The sequence below is a fragment of the Electrophorus electricus genome, chromosome 2 (assembly GCF_013358815.1).
Source record: "Electrophorus electricus isolate fEleEle1 chromosome 2, fEleEle1.pri, whole genome shotgun sequence".
Lineage (NCBI taxonomy): Eukaryota > Metazoa > Chordata > Actinopteri > Gymnotiformes > Gymnotidae > Electrophorus > Electrophorus electricus.
In genome coordinates, this window is record NC_049536.1 from 29,210,637 (window position 1) to 29,232,361 (window position 21,725).

Here is a 21,725-nt window from a genome sequence, read left to right on the forward strand (position 1 = left end):
TATGTATCCCTATGTCGTCTTTCTCTCTAAACCACATCTAACTATCAAGGTAACAGATTTGATAGTTTTGGGCTCTAACTGAAGTGAGCAAGATTGATTGATTGATTGACGTTGTCTAATCAAAAAATGTAATCCACGATAAAATAACTGAATAACTCACCTTCGTTTATTGAGCACATTGACATTATTTCTGTAATATGACATAATCCAGACTACATAGATTGTTACTGCAAAAAAATTAGTATAATCAGAATATGATGATTTCTCCCGTTGTCTCATGTATGGAAAGTACGATGTCTGTAGGCAAGGACAAGTAAAGGCTTTGGTAAGGGTCGGTTGTTCGTCTAGACCACATGTCTTGGCTCAGTTTCAACTTTGTTTTCACCCATAGCACAGAGTTATGGTTTAGCGACTTGGCTAAAGTATGTGGCAATCGGTATCTTTGACCGAGTGTGCAGAGAAGGTTTCTGAGACCATCTTTAGACACTAAATCGGCACCATGGCTTTAGCTTTGTACTTCCCAGTAGTGTCTGTTATGCTTGAGTTTGCTTGGCTGTTACGTTAGGAAATTGTGACTGAGGTGGTGGTTCACCTGGACCTGTTAGACATGCACTCATCATGGAGATGTCTGTGGTGCTTCTTCATATGTTGAGAGGTTAACACCAATGCCTGACATGTCTTGCACAGTATCTTTTTTTCGAATGTCAAATTTCCTAAAAACCAAAATACTCCCACACACATGGTGTGCTGTTTTTCTCTGGTAGCAACTGCATTGGAGTTTGGTTCTCACTTGTTCAGATGAAGTGATCATCTTTTCTCTGACATGTAATGCCAAGCTCCTTGTTAATGGTTGTGCTTGACATGCACCATATACGTGATTGGTGGCTTCTGATTGGTCTTGCGTTCACGTTTAGTGGATGGATTTTTCCCTTGTAAAACTTGCAGGCTATTGGCTAATTCAAATCGCAGCTTCTGCGATTTTAAAACTGTGTGCATTCAAATCGAGATTTCGATTTAATCGTTCAATTCTAACTCTGGAGTAACATATGAGTGAGTGTATCAGTAGTTTCCTGTACATCATCTTTGGTATTTGGTCTGTTCCCTACAGTTTAAGTGCATGTGCTGTCATTGTTCACACAGATGGAACACTACAAACTAGACTGGCACCGTTTCAATCTGAAACAGCGTCTGGCTGGACGACCACCGTTCACAGTGGAGGAGTTTGAGAAAAAAACAGGTGCAGGTGCGGTAGTTTCTTCTTTCTTTCTTCTTTCAATCAAGCAGGTCTGCTGGAGGGGTATTGCACCACTGCAGGTCTGCTTTTTCCAGCAGTGGTGCATCAGCAGGTCTTCTGTGAAGCTCTGGCTCTTTCCTATCTGATTTTGTGTGTGTGTGTAAACAGGTGACATGTCCAGTATTTCAGGATCAGACTCTGAGGATGATGAATCAGACAGTCCTGAAGGTGAGGAGGTGACCTGTGAAGGGAGAGACAGCAGCCGGTTGTCCAGCAGGGTGGTGTTGCAGAACTCTGAGGGACAGTACATGTCTCTGTACCGCAGGGCAGTACAGAGCAGCAGAGTAAGTCCCTCAGCAGATACACACTCTCTCTCTCACACACACACACACACTCACAAACTATACAAACACCCTTAATACACAAACACACACACACACACTCACAAACTATACAAACACCCTTAATACACAAACACACACACACACACACACACTACAAGCACACTCAACACACACTCTATAAACAAGCATACACACACTAACTTTACAAACTCAGTTGCCACACACACTAACTCTACACACTCAATACACACGTTAACTCTACAAACACACTCAATACAAATGTTAACACACCAACCCTGCACTGATCCAACAAACCAGAGCCCTGCACTAGCCTGCATCTTCAGATCATTCACTCTTACTGCTGTACTGATAAATATTAAGTCGTATTGAATAAAAACATTTGCCGAATGCTGTAACTGTAAATGCTGAAGGACTATAGAACCGGAATAGGCCCTGCTGTGCATTATTATTAATAATAATAATAATAATAATAATAATAATAAATAATAATAATCATCATCATCATCTTTATTTAAATAGCTCACTTAGTTTCTTTGACAGTGGATGAGCCGTCCCATAGGAGGGGTGTCTATAAACTAAGACCAGAGTCATTCGTGAGTCTGGGTTAGTCATGAGACAGTGAGTCTGGGTTAGCAGCAAGGTGTAGTCAACAGTGTAAAGGCCATTGGTAAGCAATGCAAGTACAGTAAAGACTGCTATGAATAAATAATCTAAAATATAAATAAAATATGAAATGACGCATTGGGATCGTTTAGGGTGGATTTTAAAGTCTTGTGAGGGTATATGGGTGATGGTTTGCTGTGTGTGATCTGCCCTCAGGTGGAAGGTGAGGTGAATTTGGTTGATTCTTTGCTGAAAGTCTCGGATAAGACGGTGTGGCTGATCCTGATGACAGGAGGGGGTCACTTTGCCGGAGCTGTTTTTCAAGGGTCAGTGGAATAGGGACACATTTTCATGCAACATGTGTAGACTAGATGTTCCTGCTTAGATGTGCTCCTAATGAAGTTGTACTAATGTTACAGCAAAGAGGTCTTACAGCATAAGACGTTCCACCGTTACACAGTGCGGGCAAAGCGTGGAACAGCACAGGGACTCCGAGACGCCCAGAACCGTGGCCACACCCCCAAGTCGGCAGGAGCAGCTCTTAGGCGCCACAACGAGGCCGCATTGGTTAAGGTGCCCCGCCCACACACAGCCTATTAAACCAGTATTACTATTAAACCAGTATTGTTGTTATTCTTGCCATGTTCAATATTCTTCTCTATGAATGCTGTATTCCATGTTACTTTAGACGTGTTTTGTTTTACACACCCTCTTTACTCCTTGATGTTCATGTGTGACCAGGATATTCAAGATCTTCTGAAGAGCTGGTCCGACTATCTGAGTGTGGCCAGTGGCATCTTCCTGCGAGCCCCAAAATATAACCGCTCCGTGTTTTTTGGAGGTCGAGGGGCCCCACTGGAAATAAAGGACAAAAGAATATGTTCGCTCCCATTTGCCACCCGCAGAGCCACGTTCAGTGAAGTGAAGCGTGTCCATGACGTCCTGTCAACCATTCAAATTTATGGTTTGTTAATAATAATAATAATAATGCCAATAAAAACAGTAATAATATGTTAGTAATAATAATCATTTCTGTAATTACAGATAAAAACGTCGACATCTCCAGCATCCTTAGTCCATTGAAGAGAGTGTGGCAGAGAAAGTCACGGAATCCACCGAACCCCATCACTCAAACACACTCTAATGCAGCAGGTGAACCCTGTCGCTCAAACACATCGACACACCAGGTGAGTTCCACTGCTACACGGAGTCATTCTGCTGCTAAGATGTTGGCTGTGTGTGGTCTGTGTGGTTTGTGTGGCAGTGCTTTCACAGGTAGAGGAAGATGAGCAGAGCTCAGAAGACGAAGGCTCTGTACAACTTGAGATGGTGGAAGTCACGCTGGGGACTCTGGATTTGAGAGAGCATGAGGTAAAACCAAACAAGAAGAAACGAAGAAAAAGGAGAGAGAGAAAAACAACTGAGAGAGAAGGTGAGCTGCTGCTGACCTCTGACCTTTCACACTGGCAGAACTCTGCTTCGTTTTCTAGAAGCCTGGTCTTTCTGCTGCAGTAACATGGGTGTTTCCTCTGTTTGGATATTTACTGTGTGGACAGGCTCAGGCAGCAGGCGTCCTGTGGCCACGGAGGAGTGTTCGGAACACACTGGACCTGCGAGACACCAGGACACACTGGAGGAAACTCCAGGCCTGAGGAAAGCCAAGAATGAACACGGTACAGGATACCAGTCTCTTTCTGCAGAGAGTCCACACGGATCACTGAAGGGAAGGTGTGTGTGTGTTTGTGTTTATCTACCGAAGGTCTGAAGGTTTACAGTGTATGTCGGGGTGGTTGTTGTGATTTTCCAGTCGAGGGCACAGCTGTGGTGTGTGAATGGTGGGAGTACGGTCTGAGGGACGCCCTCTACACTGCCTGCAAAACCGGAGACAGTGAGACGCTCTGCACGCTCCTGCAGGGCGAGGAGATTACAGCCCTCCATCTCAACACGCCCGTCGACTCCGCCGGCTTCACGCTGCTGCACGTGGCGTCTGCCGCAGGGCACAAGGCCACCATCAGACTGCTGCTTGATGCAGGAAGTGACCCAGCCTGCAGGTGCCCCCCCGCCCCCGCCCCCGCCCCCTTCTAGACACAGATGTGCAGTGCTTTCATAAGACATGTGTGTGTTTTGATTGGAAACCGTACAGCCGGTGTTCTATGCACAGGGACAGGAAGGGGCAGACGCCATATGGTGTGTCACCGGACAAGGACACCAGGAACACATTCAGGAAGTACATGGCTGAGCAGCCTGACAAGTATGACTACACAAAGGCCCAGGTACAGGACACTAGCGCCCCCCTGCTGCAGGACACTGTCCTGTACTTATCCTGTATTCGGGCAGTGCTAATGTTACCAGTGTTGACTGTTCGTGTGTACTGAAGGTTCCAGGCCCTCTGACTGCTGAAATCGAGAGTAAGAAAGCAGAGAAGAAAAAGGCCCAGAAGGTATTGAGAAGGCGACGCGAGAGAGAGCAGAAAGAAGAACGTCGGAGACGAGAGGAGGAGGAGGAGGAGAGGACTAGGTTCCTGGAACTGAGTGACACGGAGAAGGTAGTTCTGCGATCACTCCCATGTCATTAGTGCTGTGACACGCTGGTGTGTGTATGTGTATGTGTCTGTGCTGATACTCTGTGTTATCAATGTTACAGAGGGCGCTAACACCACAGCAGGTAGCGGAAACCGGAGTCCCATTTACCACAACCAGGTACTTGCACCCTCTATCTTACACACACACACCATACTCCAAATGTACCTTTCCCATTGTTAAAATGACAATTGGCTCCATTTCTTTGGTTTTTGCAGTACATTCTTTATCACTATATTCAGCGCACAAGGTTCACCCCAGTAGGAGTGTTTAGCCCCAACAGGAGCCGTCTTAATGTCTAGGTGTGTGTTCATGTGTGTATGTGTATGTTTTAGGCGATGCTGGCAGTGTGGGGCCTCTTTGCTGGGGAAGGTGCCTTTTGAATATCTGCACTTTTCTTTCTGCACAACGCGCTGTGTGCAGGCCCACCGCAGGGCCAATGCTGCTCCCAAACCCTGATGGGAATCAGCCAAACCCAGGCTCAGTGGGACAGAAGGGTGTGGTTGGGTGGAGCGTAGCACATCGGGAACTAACACTCCATCGTACCCAGAGCTTCTGCTCATATATACATGTCTACTGATGTTAATAATCAGGTCTAAGGTTGGTGCTACAAGTCACAGAGGCAGTGCAAAGGAAAACATACTGATGAAAAGATGGCGAACTGATGGTGTAATTGTGGATACACCAGAAAGGAACCAAAAATAAAGTCGTTGAAGCAGACTGCTGTACTGTTCTATTGGTTATGTCAGACCTGCTGTGCTACACTGTACTGTTATTGGTTCTATTTTTAACCATGTTATTCATACCAGCTGCTTTTACAAAGATGCAAACTGATATTTGCTTCATTATTCAGAGCATTTCTACAAAGACAAAAATCCACAGATGAGTGAGGGTTGTTTTTTATTTCTTCTGTTCATTATTTTACCCTCCATCTTTTACCAGCGGTGTGTATGTATGTATGTCAGAATGTGTGCATGCGTGTGTGTGTTTGAGTATGTCAGGATGTGTAAGCACATGTGTCTGAGTATTATTGTGTGTGCGCGCATGTTTGAGTATGTCAGGATGGGGCTGTGGTTTTGCTGAGCTGCGGACGGTCCATAAACAGCACACGTCTGTGTTGTGGCGCTCTCTCCAGCTCCAGTATAGTGATATTGTTGGGGACAGAGGAACTGAGGAGGGGTCCAGGCACGTATAGGGTCTGCTGGGGCCCCCGCTGGGGCCAGTACCTGCCCAGGTTCACACCGTTTATCCACACCTGGCCCTAAGGGAGGGAACACATGCACAAGACTTCATATTCTTCCAAAACTTGCATACTGATCTTTCCTACAGTAACCTCACATTCAGAATGACGTGGTCTTGCAGTGGTTGAATTTTACGCTTAATACAAATCTCAGTGGCATCATGGTCTTACATCAGACTCACCTTCATCCATCCATTAAATTTGATGAACGTGTCGTGGGCGGGGCCTGGGAGCTGGAGAGTGCCTGAGTAGACTGTTGGTCCACTTTCTTCACCTCCATCTGTCTCGGAGAACAAATGGATGTCCTTGCGCATAGACTGTGGCCAGCCACTCTGGATTGCTCCATCGATGTCCAGTGAGTAAATCAGCCAATCAGAGAGCACATCGCTACCCAAGATGAGGTTCCCTAACAGGCCCTATCAGTGTAAAAGGACAACAAATGTAAACATGTGGAGTTGCATGTTGGATCTAGAATTTGGTTTGTTGTCACTTTTTCTTTATGGTTTAAGAAGGATAATCTTTTAGCAACCGTCTTGCCTTCTGGTCATTGATCTTGCTGCCAAAGTCAACCCTGCCCATGTTCTCCACCAGAATGTCGAGCTGATCAGCCCGTCGTCCCATAACGTTCACCGCTAACGTGATGTCTCTCTCCATCACACCCTGGTACACCTTCTCACACACACAAGAACTTGACATTTAAATGTAGAATTGAAAGAAGCTTTTGTAACCAGTGCTTCATCAGTACATACATACATTCATGTGTAATGGAGGGATTGATAGTGAGGTATTGCGGGAGAAATCTGGGATTGATGGTGAAGTATTGGGGGAGCGGTCTGGGATTCATAGTGAGGTATTGGGGGAGGGGACTGCTTTAATAGTGAGGTACTGGCAGGGGGTGTCTGGAATTGATCATGAGATATGGAAGGGAGTCTAGTGGCACTTAGTTCTACTGTGATGATACAAACACATGATGTATTTGAACCTTTACCAGTATGCACCGAAAACTGCCACATCCTCATCTCTGTAGAAGCGTGTAACTATATTTGATCAGACAAAAATGTCCACTTTCTCTTATTACTGCTTTACCCCACTGCTTCCTTACATTATTTTTCGAAACAGAAGATAATATTTCTGAGAGAGTGCTGGGTTCCATTCTTGGGCTGCTCTTATTTAATTTATACTTGCTTTCTCTTGGCCTACAAGATTATGGTCTTGTCTTACCACAGCTATGCAGATGACACTTAGATTTACTCTACAGACCACTATGGTCCCTTACACTCCCTTTTCTGAAGTTATATAAAGTTTATTATTTGGGAACAGCAATGAGAGGTATAGACTAGCTGCCTATTTGGACACGAATCTAAAGCACTAGTGCATAATCATGGCATACTAACAGACTGATCAGACTAAATCAGCATTTTATTGCTTTAAGAACATCAACAAGATTAGAGATTTCCTGACTTCCTGATTTACAGACCTACAGAAACTCATCCATACTTTTATTTCTAAGAACATGAATTACTAGTGTTCTCCGCTTAATGGTGTAGGACCAGTGTATCTATCTTAGTAAGGACTGCAGCAAGAGGCCGTGTTTAACAATTATGCTGTTTTAATTGGATCATGTCGTCAGAGCCCTGACCAGAGATGCTTCTAAATCTGTACTAATGCTGTCAGCTTAGTCAGACCTTTATCTTAGTGCTGCCTCTTAACTGTCTTTTAGTGCTGTCTCTTAATTGTCTTTATTAGCACAGTATCTTAATTGTCTTTTCATCTCTACACTTTGAATGCTGTGTATGAAAGTGTTATATGAACAAACCTTCCTGCCTTCGACAGGGTTTGTTTAATTGTTCATTGTGACTCCCCATATTACATCCACCATGCTGAGCGATATGTATTTGATTTTCATTGGCTTGTCTCCTATAATGTTTGTCTCCTATTCACAGTACACAAACAGCGAAGAACCTCCACATGGTTTTAAAATCTATGAACATCCCCTAAGTGCATTTCAGACATTTCTTAGAAACACAAAACATGAAACTTTCACTCCGCCCCCTGCTGACTTCTGGGTAACTAGTTTGGAAAATATCTGAAATAACTGCAGCAGACATTGTTGTTACCCCATTCACAGATACGTATGCACGGTCATGTATGCCGTTGACTGGTGAGATGAGAGAGATGGCGTGTGGAAGGTCCCGGGGCAGCAGTGTCCGGTACAGCATGAACCCATACGACTACATCAGGTTGACAAACAGAATCCTACGGTTAGATGCAAGATATGCTGACATACATACTGCAGAAGTGTCTGGACATTTCAGGATCCAATTCTAAACCATATTTATTACTGTTATATATGAACTATTGTGAACTCTAAATTAAGCATTAATATTGTAAGCCATTATATGAGGACCTGCAAATCTGCAAACCTGTAAAGCAAAGGTCTTGGGGTCAAGCTCTTTTCAGTTTTCTAAGTGGCTAGCTGCTAGCGTGAAGGCCCTTAATGTTAGCAAACAAATCGCTTGCTAGCATAAGTATATTGTTAGCTAGCTAGTTTGTCGAAATGTTGCTGAAGCTCTTGGTAACCAACATCGGGTTAAATATACTGTTAGCCATCTCACATTAAATTAAATAATGCAAAAAATATTTTGTTATGAGCTGAAAAAAATAACAGGCGACTATTAAATATCTCATCTTGAATTAGTGACTGAATATGGAATCCGCAAGCACTAATAAATGAGACTGTCAGACCTGTAGTCTCTACTGCACATGCTTAGACTGCATCATGGCAGCTTCATTGCAGCAGCCTTTTTGGCTTCAAAAATTCACAGTAGAACTTAATGGACACGTACCGTCCATAGTACATAGTCTGATTATTCATGTTTATGTGTGTACTATGTGCACAGAACTGATTCACTGATTGGTGTCCCAGGAACTTTAAACTTCTTACTTGTTTCATTTCCTCAAACGTTAGAAGATTTTGAGATCGCACTGGACCCTGTGGTGACAGAGTATCCAACAAGCCACTGATGTTCCCAATCTGTATGAAACAGAGATTTACACAAGGTCAAATCCACTACATCCATTTATGAACTGTAAAAAACAAGTAGCAGCAAGATGGTGCTTAATAACTGCAGACCTTCTGTAGATTCACAAACCCATACGCCATCTTAGCAGAGGCTGGAGGAATAGGTCCCAAAGGAATATCACGGAACTGAAAATTAAGAGATCATGGCTGCTGAGGAGACCCCAGTGCATCTTGAAGTGTGTTTTCAGTAACTATACAAATTTATATCCACACATTTCATTCTTACATTCTTGATGACCTCCCTGATGGCCAACAGCTTGTCAGTGGGATCTCCCGCTTCTGATAAAGGAGCATTGTAATCGTAACTGGTCACCACAGGTCGGAACTGTGTGTCATGATCTGCTCCTGTCATTAAATAGTGACTTCTTCAGTGGAGGAAGGCAGTATTATAGTTGTAGTGTAGACACAGTCATACAGAAACTCGGTTTGTATATCCATCTTTGGTTCTGTCCTTGAAAATAGGAATGACTTTGGATTTTGGTGTTACTTAGCAACACTGGAAACAAATATATGGCCATATCAACAAATAAATTGCCCAGAACAGTATGTTCCTGTACAATCTGTAGGAAAGCAAATGAAAAAATGAGAACTATGGAAGAGGATGACAGTATGGTGATGCTTGTCTGGGCAGAAGACATACCATTCCAGTAACCAAAGTTAGTCCCTCCTTCAAACATGTACCTGAGGAGAAAAAAATGGATGCTCTTACTGCCCATAACGACAACAGGAAGTAAAACGTCTGGAAACTGGAAGATAAAACTCCTTTGTAAAGTTACACTTTGTTCTTTGGTAGAATCGGCCCAGTCTGTGGGTCTGGGGTAACACAGGCAAATTACCACCTTTCTCACATTTGTGAAAGGCATATACAGAAACAACTAGAAACTGTATGTGGGGTGAATAAACTTGAACACACATATTGACATTGGCACCCAGGGACAGCATGTCACTCAGCATTCTGCTGACTTTCTGAGTGTCGACGGAAGCGTGCTGGTCGCCCCAGTGATCCAACCAACCCGTGTAGAACTCAGAGTTCACCTGCAACACACCACCATCACTTTACTTCCTTATAGGAGGGCTGGGTGACTCAAAATGTGTAGAGCAAAAGGCCTGAACATTTCAGTCTTTTCCTGCTCCAACACACTGGATTCAACACGTCAGATAACTATCAAGCTTTCATGAGCTGAACAGAGTACATCAATCCTTAGAGAGCACTAAGTACTGCATTTGGCCTGAGCTATGCATCCCTGATAAGAGCATCACACCCACAGCTCAATATTCAGCTACAGAAGGGGAGTAAACGTGTGTGTGTGTGTGTGTGCGCGCGCGCGCATGTCTGCACTCACCAGTGGTCCATATGGTTCAAATTTCCTCAGACGACTGAAGGCTGTTGTTACATTAGTGTCTGAGAGGCAGTGGATATCACACAGAAACCAAAAGAACTGGTCATGTTCCATCACAAATATGGAAGTAATAAAACATTTTTTAAAAGTCTTAACTATGGTTACACTGTAATCTTTTCACTGTTGCTTAGAACAGCCCAAATCCAGAAGTGCCTGCACTTTCACTCCACCTCAGCCTTCACGCTTACCTGTTCCAAAGTCTATGGTGGCATAAAGGCCCTGCAGGGTTCCACAGAGCAGCTCTTTATCCGTGTTCCCATCAGTGGTAAAGAGGACTGCGTCCTCCCCTAGGAAAGCCCGGAACATCGTGCGTAGGTGTCGCATGTAGTTGTAGTCACATGCAAAATAGCTGCCATACTCATTCTCCACCTGCAGAACAACACCCACACTCATATTTTAGACAGTACTTTTGAGGGGCATTTCCACCACTGAATGGGTTTAGAACACTTAGTTTGAGGACGATCCTGCCCACCATCCTGGTTCACCATACCTGAACAGTGATGATGTTCCCTCCATTCTGATAAAGCCACGGCCTCATTTTAGTGAGCAGCACAGCCAGCCAGTTACTCACTGCCTGAAGGTAATCTAGAGGGCATCAGAAGACATCACAGACAGCAAAGATGGCTGTGTTTAATGAAGCAGTGAACAGAAGAAGCCCTAACTAACCCTAACCCATTGAACAGTATCACTGTATTGTCTCAAATGCAGTGATGGATGCAGTATGTTAGTGTAGCATCAGTACAAATGTTAGTGATGAAAATCACAGATGTTTACCTGTCAAACACATACATAATGATTTTGAAATAGGTCAGGAGAAAAATGAAATTTCTTTATTCATTTTCAAGTATTAACTCCAAAATTGAATTGGAGGACATTATGTTTGTGATATTTGAGGAACAATGACTCCATGATAGATCCAAGTATGGGACCTGTGTCCTTTGTCTGCTGGTCTAATGGTGAAGTCAGTGAAGACCTTACCTGAATCAGCTGAGCGGAGGGTGATGTTGGGGTTCTGTAGCAGCCAGGCAGGTAAACCGCCCTGCAGGCCAAGAGAGCAAACAGCCCATCAGGAAGTCATGCACCACCGTGAGCACATAAAGCCTTTATTAGTGCTCAATTTATTCAGCCAACAAAGTAACACTGAGTAGCAGACGTTACTACTGCACTAAATCCATAAATGTTCTGGTGGTTAGAGTGAACACATTTGTGTTTATCTTCTAAATGATGCTCTCATTTGCTTTAAACAAACAAACAAAAAGTTTTCTATCTCTGTACTGCATGGATTAATGTTCACTCAATATGAAAAGGCCATATTTTGTGTTCAGGAGCCTCTTTTTACAGCGCATGGTGTGCCTGCTGTTATGATGATCGTTTAAAAGCCCTTACCATGTCCCATTCTGCACAGATGTACGGTCCCGGGCGCAGAATGACAAACAGGCCCGTCTGATTGGCCAGATTCAGGAAATGCTCCAGATCTCTGTCCCCTTCAAACGTATAGGTTCCCTGCACAGGCTCGTGGAGGTTCCATGGAACATACCTGTATTTAAATGTCAAAAGGTAAACACTTACGCGCGACCGCCGCGTGCCATAACTCTACAAGCAGAAGGCGCAGCGACATTACACTTGAATTGCGTTGAGTCCGGTCATGTACATCTTCGTCAGCCGGTCCTTCCAGTAATACCGTGGAACTCTGGAGTAGTGAATGCTCCCCGAAATGTACTGGAAAGGTTTCCCATCTCTGAGGAAGCAGTTGTTCTTGTAGTCTATGGAGAAGGAACGCTCGCCTGCCTTCCAACACAAAGCCACGGGCTGCCATTAAACATGACCTCCTGCGAGTCGTACATTACAGTGTTTAATTTATAATTCCATTTTAAATGACTTAGCTAGCTATCCTATTTGTTATATCTGGAGTTGTGTTTATTCTTTTTATTTTTTATCAGTTACTAACTAACTAACTAACTAATAGTTTTACTGCTCTGCTGGTAAAAATGTCATAACATGCAACAAAACTGGAAACTGCGTAACGTTGTGTCGATATCGCGGTGGAGTAAGCGATGAGTAACCGACTTAACCTACCCAAACACTCATTACTGTTAGAGAACATAAAGTTAGAAAAACGAAAACCATTTCTGACTTCATGTCTGTGGGTCTGGTTAGTTAACTGCATGCATGCCCAGAGCTGCTGCTCATCACGCCACGAAACCTATTTACATAAGCCCACCGTATTATTTTGGCTACAGCAACTGTTAATAACTAAGATTTTTAAAAGATATCTGTCAATCTTCCGTGTGCAGAGTCTTCCCTTTGACCATCATGTGATTGCGCTTTCGGTGTAATCCGCTGGGTCCTAAAGTCCGAAGAGCGTAGTACTTTGCCAGAAACTTAAACAACGTTTATTTTCTGAATCATGTTTTAACCAACGTTTACTTCTGACTGTTTTGGAAATTGAAATTGAAAGCGCGGTAAGTGTTGCATAAAAGTAAACAAATATGAAATCAAAGCACAATAGTGAACTACTAGCTTTGGTAAGTGGCTGCTTTTTCCTTTTTCAGTATATCACAAATTGTTTTTCGAACATCACAACCAGTCAGTGTCTTTACACTCGCATAGGTAATGTACAAAAACAAAAAAGTGTAAGTGTAAGCGCCACACATACACAAACTCCTCCCAGCCCAGCCCACCAAGCCCAGTCCCTTCTTAAATTTATGAAGATTTTAGTGCAATAACTGATGGTCAAACATTGTCATAACGTGCTGATTTTAAAGTAAATAACTATACGTTAGTATTTCAATTTTACAAGTAATAGTTAATAAACAACTACTGTAATATTTAAACCGGCTCACATGTTTGGTCACTAGCTTTTCATGTGCTTACTAAGGATTTGCAAATAATACTTTAGGCCACAAGGGGGCGTGGTGAGATTATAACGTCAAAACATACATTTTGTTCACTAAAGAAAGCAGGCGCTGGTTTTTGGTAGGAAAGTTGGTGAGTGATTAGGGGGTATTTTGGCTACTGTGAAGTTGGCTTTCCCTACGGACTCCTGTAGATAACATTATACTCCTTTGAATAACAGTATTATCGTTTAGATTTCTGTATTAAGGTTTTTAGTTCCTGCAGATGACTCAGTAAGTGGTGTGTAGGTATCAAATGCTGGTTGGTTTCCATCTTAGATCATAAACTGTGTTTATTACAAACAGTGTTCATTGCATGTAAAAGACAATATCTTATTCTCTTAATTTTTTAATGTTTAAACTAAAGAATGATATAAATGTAGCTTGCACTAAATTCTACATAATAGAGGGGTTAACCAGGATTGGCCATACACAGGATCTGGTCTCCCTGTACCTGCCTCATTCTCATCCATAGCTGTCACACACACACACACACACACACACACACACACACAACAACACACACACATGCACGCATGCACATGTGCACACATACATGCATACATACCCATACACACATACACATACACATACACATACACACACACTCCACTGAGAAAGTTAGCATGCATGTTTTAATTTAAATGGAAGCAAGGCTTATGGTGTTTTAATATTGTAAGTGATTAAATGAACAGAACAGTTAATCTGTTAGCAGGTCATGGTATTTTTTATGAGAAAGGATATATAAACTGTGATACTATATAAACAAAACATATTATTTATTCATTTATTTATAACCTTCCAGTGACTGCAGTTTATGTTACATGTCGTTTGTCTCTTCAGTTCTCTCGTTTGAAAGGAAACCATTCTGCTCTGACCCATAACTGCGAGTGTAGATCCACTTAGATGATCTTAGTTATGATAAAGAATAAAACGCATGGCTGGGATAAGTATAGAAGCCACCTCACGCAAATGTGCTGAACTACTATAGTCGAAGATCATGGAGATTAAAGAGAATTTAATGGATGGATGAAGGTGAGTCTCATGTGAGACCATGATGTCACTTGTGATGAGGTCTGAGATTTGTATTCAACCACTGCAAGACCACGTCATTCTGAATGTGAGGTTACTGTAGGAAAGATCAGTATGCAAGTGTTGGAAGAATATGAAGTCTTGTGCATGTGTTCTCGCCCTTAGGGCCAGGTGTGGATAAACAGTGTGAATCTGGGCAGGTACTGGCCCCAGCGGGTTCCCTAGCAGACTCTGTACGTGCCCGAACACTGTACTGTACTGTAGATTAAATAGTTCAGCACTTACACAGTTAATCTTAAATCTGAGAAACTGATCAACAAAACAGCAGAGGCTCAGAGTGTCAGTAAGTATAGTTTAGAACTTTAATTCCAAGGACTAAGTTAGTAATTATATTGGTTCTTTTACTATTCTAAGCCAGACAGCCTTTATCAGGCAGTGTGTTTGTAGTAATTTGATGTACATCTGCATAGCTGGCATAATGGTGAATCTGATCATTTAAACATTAGTCAGATCAAATTCCTGCAGTGTGCCATGGTGGAGTAACTACCCCAGTCAACCCTCTAATCTTCCCCTACACCTAAATTAGCACCCTAAACTACCCCTAATTATAATCTGACCTCTAATCTTCCCCTACCCCTAAAAGATAACCCTGCTGTGTAGTTACAAAACGATGTTTGTTATTTACGAGCAACAATTAATAACAAATCACTTTATTGCCTGAATTGTGTTCTTAGATATCTGAATATTTCATTTTCCATCTGTGATAGATGATTGTGTATTGTTATGAATAGTATGTACTCCCTGTGTTTTGTCTATTTTGTTTTTATTTTTAGTTTGACACTAAATTAACAACCAAATCAACTAAAAATATTTATTTAAAACATTATTTTATTTGTTTCATCTTTGTACAACATAAACCTCAAAACAAGCAGGATGTAGACTGTGCATGTGTGTTGTGTCTGAGAAGAGTTGGATGCAAGACTGGGGAATGTGGACTGTCTGCAGTTAATGATGTAGAATTGGGTAACACTGAATGACCTCACTGAGTGGTGAAGGTGGTGCGAGGCCTGTCATCTCTGCTTTTGTGGACAACAACAGTCTTCTACTACAGTATGAGGTCATTCAGCGCTGCCTGCCTCGCCCTGTGAGTGGCGCCTGCCTCGCCAAGTCAGTGCTGCCCACCTCACCCCGTCGGCGCTGCCATTCGGTTTCCCTGCTGATCTATCACATTCCATCAAAAACAAACAAACACACCAACAGAAGCTCCTCCATCGTGACTCACATTCCTCTCTAGTTTAATGAATTCCTGAAGTCTTACTGCAGGCCCAGTGGGACAAATGAGGTTTTACTAAATAAGGACAAGCAGAACATTTTATGAGAAAGTCCAGTGTTACACTGAGGCGTTGTCCAGTTAAACCAGTACTGCACCACTTCCTTCAAGTCTTACATGTTGAAATCTTCCTAGTCAGTGCCAGGACGTGTTGTCCAACATTTCGCTGTCAGATCCTGTGTGCCGTGAGGGTCTTTGCGGAAGTCCGTCTCCTTCACTTTATAGCTCATGTAGTTTAAGGCCATGATCAGTGTAGCTTGCTGCTCAGAAAACGTAAAATAAAGCATTCAACTAACAAAAAATAAAACAGTAGATAGTACTCACTTTTAAGCTTTCTGCCTTGTCATTAATTAACCAGGCTTACCAGACTAACCAGGCTAAGAAGGTTAACCAGGATAACCAGGATAGCCAGGATAACCAGACCTAAGCAGGCTAACCAGGATAGCCAGGCTAAGCAGTATTCCGGTAAAAAAAAGACTTAATGGGCCAGTAGTCCTGTCACACCTTTAGCATCCAGCTGGTCTTGTATGGACTAAACATCCCAGAGTCCTCGGAGGTGCTCCAAATGCCCCGCGTATTAACTCACCTGTTGCTAGTATAACCCGATTGTGAGTTTGTGAAGTTTACGTCTCTCCTATTCTCTCCTTATACAAATCAGTTAACAGCGGAATTAGTTATGACTCATTACATATAACCCTCCATTTAAAGGATACTGGTTACCTGTAATAATCATGTGCATCTATTGTCATAACTAATTACAATGCTTGTTGAAGATATTATTCCATGATCTGCTGTGGTGATTGTATATTTCCTAGCATGCATTTTGATTGTACCTGATGTCTAAATCCATCAGCATGTGGATTTAGCAACTTCTGGGTTTTACACATTGCTGGACATTAGTAAGTGAACAAGTATTCCATCAGTGATATATGATGTTTTTGTGAAATACAGACTCCTTGCAGGGCTCTACCTCATTTACATGGACTTCCTTTTTTGCACTAAACCTCCAGGAGTTATGCTAGCTGTGCAAGACACTGTTCACATGATTCAAAACCTCTAGATTAAAGCACACATTCCTGGATAGCTTGTCTGTTGTCTCTCTGACAGCCCATATCCTTACCAGAAAAACATTACAGCTTAGTCAATTTACTTTGGCATTTAAAGCCTCAATGGCTCAGCTCTAACATGTCTTACTGATGTCTTAAAGCATAATAGCTCAACTCAGTCAGTTTGCCTGCTCAGGCTGGCCCACTGTTCATCCCTAGAATCCAGGGAGCTCTAATCTTTAAGACTCTGAGGCTCTGAGGCTTTAGTGTACTAAGGCTCTGGTGTTCTAGATCTCCTGTGTTCTGAAGCTCCGCTGTTCTAGAGCTCTGGTGTTCTAGGGCCCTAGTGTTCTAGAGCTCTGGTGTTCTAGCGCTCTAGTATGGAGATTTCCTTGTTGAAAGGATTCATAATTGAGAGCAGTGATGAGATTTTCTCTGTAGCAAATCCATAGTCAGATTTATAAATGTGCAACTATCTGTAACTAGTTGTGGGAGTACATTCCTTAGGGTTGTGATTATGAATTTATGTTTGCACAGTGTTCACATTTTAATTATAAATCGCAGGTTATGTATTAACAACTTTTATGCTATTACAAATCACTGGTTACACTACCAAAGCTCATAAAAAGATTATTAGCACAGTTGACAGTTGACATTATCTCTCAACTGAAGCATAATCCAAGTAGATAGATCAGTGGAGGGGCTCCAGAGAGCTAAGGGAGCTGAACTGACTCCAAAAATAACCCACAAATCACTTTACAAGTAATCTATAAATCCAGAATCATCTGTTTGTTTACAAGTTAAGTTCATGAGTTACAAACTGTCCAAACTATGCAAACAGACTGAAAACTATTCAACCCATGAAGTGACTTGTAAAATGCGACGTAAATGTTGTAAGTAATGATGGATGTGAAAATGTCACATAAGAAGCTTTGAGAAGATTTACAAAACAGATTAAAAATTTTATATTCGTAAAATTCATACAACACAGTTTTGTTTTTGGATTCGTGTATAATTCCTTTTGACAGGAAATGAACTCTCTATATAGAACTCCCTGTTTATATTTATATAGGAAGGATGGAATGGCATGTGACAGCTGCATGTATTTTAAACTAGAGGCCACTGAATGTAAATCTGGGACAACCACTACATCATCAGCACCATAGAAGATATAGCACCCTTAAATAAAGTAAGGGTTAGGGTAAGGGTTAGCTATAGTACCCTTAAATAAAGTAAGGGTTAGGGTTAGGGTTAGCTATAGTACCCTTAAATAAAGTAAGGGTTAGGGTTAGGGTTAGCTATAGTACCCTTAAATAAAGTAAGGGTTAGGGTTAGGGTTAGCTATAGTACCCTTAAATAAAGTAAGGGTTAGGATTAGCTATAGTACCCTTAAATAAAGTAAGGGTTAGGGTTAGGATTAGCTATAGTACCCTTAAATAAAGTAAGGGTTAGGGTTAGGGTTAGCTATAGTACCCTTAAATAAAGTAAGGGTTAGGGTTAGGGTTAGCTATAGTACCCTTAAATAAAGTAAGGGTTAGGGTTAGCTATAGTACCCTTAAATAAAGTAAGGGTTAGGGTTAGGGTTAGCTATAGTACCCTTAAATAAAGTAAGGGTTAGGGTTAGCTATAGTACCCTTAAATAAAGTAGGGGTTAGGGTAAGATTAAGCTATAGTACCCTTAAATAAAGTAAGGGTTAGGGTTAAATAAAGTAACCAACAAGGTAAAGTCTTGATCATGTGTTAACCTATTAAAAACAACATTATAATAGGTGACAAAGTGTGAAGGGTTTCATTATACATGCCATTATACATTCTAATCTGATGGTTTAAGATGAAATGAAAAATGACTGTAGGAAACAAAAGGGTCCGGACTGGGTAATGCAATTATTCTCTGGGGACAGATGAGTCCTGGAGAGAGACAGACAGGTTGTCTGAGCTCCCTGTCTCCCTTCCTCTGCCTCTCCCCTCCCTCCCTCCCTCCCTCCCTCTTCCTCTCCCCTCCCCCACTCCCTCAGGGCAGGCTCAGATTAGCTAGTGGCTGCAGCTCCATTGTTTTGTATCTTTGTCCTCTATTCAGGTACTGCTGGGACCCTGTCTGATAACACACACGTTGCCTTTTCTGTCCCTGCAGTGGAAGAAAGGCTTAAGTTTAAGGGTTTATGTTTAAGGGTGTGAAGGTCAGTTGAGTATTGAGAGGCTAATTAAGAAACAAGGTTTCATCCCTTTTGTGTTGTCCTGACACAAACTTGTTGGATTGTTAAGGAAAAGATCACTTCCCCTCCTCAAAACAAATTGTGTTCACCAACCACACTGCCCTGTTTAAAAGGGCCATAGCATAGCACTAATACACACTTGATTTTTCTCAGGATGTCTTTACTTGTGTAGGGTATGTGGTGCTGTAAATGTTTTTGGTGACATCACTAGGGATGGAAATAGTATTCAGTATGTTCCTCTGAATAGTGCTGCTTGGCTCTGTCACCAGCACCTGATTCTGTCCATATGTGTCAGTCTCAGACTAACACAGACACAAACCTCCCCACCTACAGACTAAAGGTTTGGCACGGATGATAAGAGGCTATGGAGTTAACATTAGGTTATCAGGGTTGTCAGAATTAATTTATATATACAGCCACAGATATTTCTCAGTATACTCCAACACTTTCATTCTAGTGCTTGAGAATAGTACTAGATCTGTTTCTCTCTCTCTCTCTCTCTCTCTCTCTCTCTCTCTCTCTCTCTCTCTCTCTCTCTCACTCACACACACACACACACACACACACACACACACACACACACACAATCACTAAACTACGCACTAACCCCTTGTATTGTATATCAGTGTTGTGAGGGTGACAGGTCTGCAGACGTTAGCTATAGATACACAGCAGTTCAGGTACATTGCCATTGTTAAGATCAGACTATTGTTAAGATCAGACTACTGTTAAGATCAGACTATTGTTAAGTTGTACGTAAAAGGCAAAACAGACAAATAAAAATGAGTAAGGATTATAAAATGCAATTATTTTAATATTGTTTTAATATTTGTAATATTGTTTTAACATTGTTTTAACATTTTCTTGTTAAATACATGAGTGATTATGCATATTAATATATATATATATATATATATATATATATATATATATATATATATATATATATATATATATATATATATATATATATATATAATGTATGTATGTATGTATGCATGTATGTATGTATGTATGTATGTATGTATGTATTTCAATACATATGTGAACCTTTGTGAATGGGGACCAGTGGTGGTTATGTCATGTGTTCATATCTTGACTACAAAGGGCTTCATGAGGACTTCACTGTAGAGTTCAGATTAAATGATTACAGAGTGTCCTGGGATTACCTTTACACCTGTTAGTTTTGTAACCAGTCTAGACTGGGTTACTGTGCTTTGTAAAGTGGTGACCACTGAACTGAGATTGTTAAACTGTGGCTTACAAATGCAATTTTTAATAATTTAAATATGAATCACTTTATTTGGCAACTATATTGACAACTGTATTGACATAAAAGTGCTGTATCAAACACTAAATATATAGTCAGAATCAGAATGCAATATTTCAATAAAACAAAAAACTTGAAAAAAGTTTAAAAAAAATTAACAACTGACTTCTTATAAACATAAAGTACAGACAAGGGTGCCTTTAACAGAATATATACTAACAGCATGACTTTAGCTACAGCATGCATCAGTCATGATGGAGCTTTCTTCAGCATGATGTACTTGTTAACAAATAAATGAATTATTACATAATGAGTTTTGTAAATGGCTTTATTTTTTCTAAACTACATTAATGTTGATTTGTTTGCTAGGAGATCAATTAAAACTACTCTGAGCACTCCAGCATAGGGTAATATCTCCCAGTGTGTGTGTGTGTGTGTGTGTGTGTCTAGGTGTGTGTGTGTGTCCAGAGCCTGTGTGTATTGAGTACTTAGATGATAACAATCTGAGACAGAGTCTTGAGAAAGAACATTAACTAATCCCCAGAAGACCTGCTTCCTGGCTGTACAACCACAGAATTATCACCAAATTTTAAAACTGATTTTTATAGGATTTAGAACTCATATAGCTAAAGTGTTTGGTGTATGTCAAATTGAACAATTTTCTATCCTGCCTTGCCCTGGACCTGGTTTAGGGCCTGGTCCTCTCAGTCTGGTTTAGGGTCTGGTCCTCTTGGTCTGGTTTAGGGTCTGGTCCACTCGATCTGGTTTAGGGCCTGGTCCTCTCAGTCTTGTTTAGGGTCTGGCCCTCTCGGCCCTTTCAGCCTTACAGAGCTCCTGGCTCTTTCTGTATGCCTTAGGGAGTTGACTAAAAGCTCTAGTGGAGGTCGTTTGGGTGTAATTAACCCATTAGAGTAGTAAACATGCCTTTACAGTGGTTCTAGTGCATATCATTAACGATGCTCAGTTTCAATTAGGGGCTTTTTGTGAAGTAATTTTCTCCAGAATTTCTTTCCTCTTTGTTCACTCAAGACATGTGTAAGTACCCATCTTTTAAGTAGCACAATGTTTGTTCAGAGATTATTATTAATAATTTGTTAGAACATCATAAGTCATAAATTAGATTTAAGCCACAGGGGTTTAACTTTTAAAAGTCAAAGTCACATACTGTAGAAGAATGTAAAGTTAAATAGTTTCAGTGAGGTTTTGTTTTATGTCTTAACTGCGCAAACTATTTCTAACGAAAAATGTAAATAAATGGAAGCTACAGTAGCCCCTTTTTGCAGGGGTGTGTCCTGCGGGTCAGCCTAAGCCCCGCCCCTTGGAGCTTTCCCAGCCGGTTTCAGTGATTCCCACTGAACAACACAAAGATACACCAGGACACGCCGTGCGTGCGAGCGAGGACGGAGCATCGCGTCAGTTTCCTTTGAACTACGGCGG

General features: G+C 41.6%; 2 protein-coding genes across 4 annotated transcripts in view; one reads left to right on the plus strand and one right to left on the minus strand.

Annotated features, from left to right (window-relative positions):
• The window catches only part of ankzf1 (ankyrin repeat and zinc finger peptidyl tRNA hydrolase 1), a 7,922-nt gene extending 2,421 nt beyond the window's left edge, over positions 1-5,501 (plus strand). For both annotated transcript variants that reach the window (XM_027005657.2, XM_027005656.2), the window contains exons 4-16: positions 1,141-1,243; positions 1,403-1,578; positions 2,419-2,528; positions 2,622-2,775; positions 2,944-3,166; positions 3,247-3,354; positions 3,467-3,634; positions 3,759-3,875; positions 4,010-4,253; positions 4,364-4,475; positions 4,580-4,747; positions 4,846-4,901; positions 5,117-5,501. In XM_027005657.2, coding sequence (XP_026861458.2) covers positions 1,141-1,243; positions 1,403-1,578; positions 2,419-2,528; positions 2,622-2,775; positions 2,944-3,166; positions 3,247-3,354; positions 3,467-3,634; positions 3,759-3,875; positions 4,010-4,253; positions 4,364-4,475; positions 4,580-4,747; positions 4,846-4,901; positions 5,117-5,240 — 1,863 coding nt within the window. In that variant the 3' untranslated portion in view covers positions 5,241-5,501. The remainder of the gene's footprint in view (positions 1-1,140; positions 1,244-1,402; positions 1,579-2,418; positions 2,529-2,621; positions 2,776-2,943; positions 3,167-3,246; positions 3,355-3,466; positions 3,635-3,758; positions 3,876-4,009; positions 4,254-4,363; positions 4,476-4,579; positions 4,748-4,845; positions 4,902-5,116) is intronic.
• A 163-nt stretch (positions 5,502-5,664) lies between these two features.
• glb1l (galactosidase, beta 1-like) lies at positions 5,665-12,827 on the minus strand. 2 transcript variants are annotated; one of them, XM_027005658.2, is made up of 16 exons: positions 12,580-12,827; positions 12,125-12,287; positions 11,890-12,040; positions 11,482-11,542; positions 10,994-11,088; positions 10,692-10,872; positions 10,447-10,505; positions 10,017-10,138; positions 9,744-9,784; positions 9,330-9,448; positions 9,155-9,229; positions 8,966-9,055; positions 8,139-8,252; positions 6,559-6,690; positions 6,204-6,437; positions 5,665-6,042 (listed from the first exon to the last, which is right to left on the minus strand). In XM_027005658.2, exons 1-16 carry the CDS (start codon positions 12,668-12,670, stop codon positions 5,839-5,841), a joined length of 1,932 nt encoding a protein of 643 aa, XP_026861459.2. In that variant the 5' UTR covers positions 12,671-12,827; the 3' UTR covers positions 5,665-5,838. The 2 variants fall into 2 exon arrangements, with proteins under 2 accessions (XP_026861459.2, XP_026861461.2); XM_027005660.2 differs by having other exon boundaries at positions 12,125-12,291.
• Between the last annotated feature and the right edge of the window lie 8,898 nt (positions 12,828-21,725).

Bases quoted from the DNA above. Each gene is read 5' to 3' on its own strand.
- glb1l (XM_027005658.2), bottom strand. From the start codon at position 12,670: ATGCAGTTAACTAACCAGACCCACAGACATGAAGTCAGAAATGGTTTT. The intron at 10,139-10,446 runs GTGAGTGCAGAC...GGTGTGTTGCAG, and splicing joins TTGAACCATATGGACCACTG to GTGAACTCTGAGTTCTACAC. The intron at 8,253-8,965 runs GTAAGAAGTTTA...AACCTGATGTAG, and splicing joins CGTTTGAGGAAATGAAACAA to TCGTATGGGTTCATGCTGTA.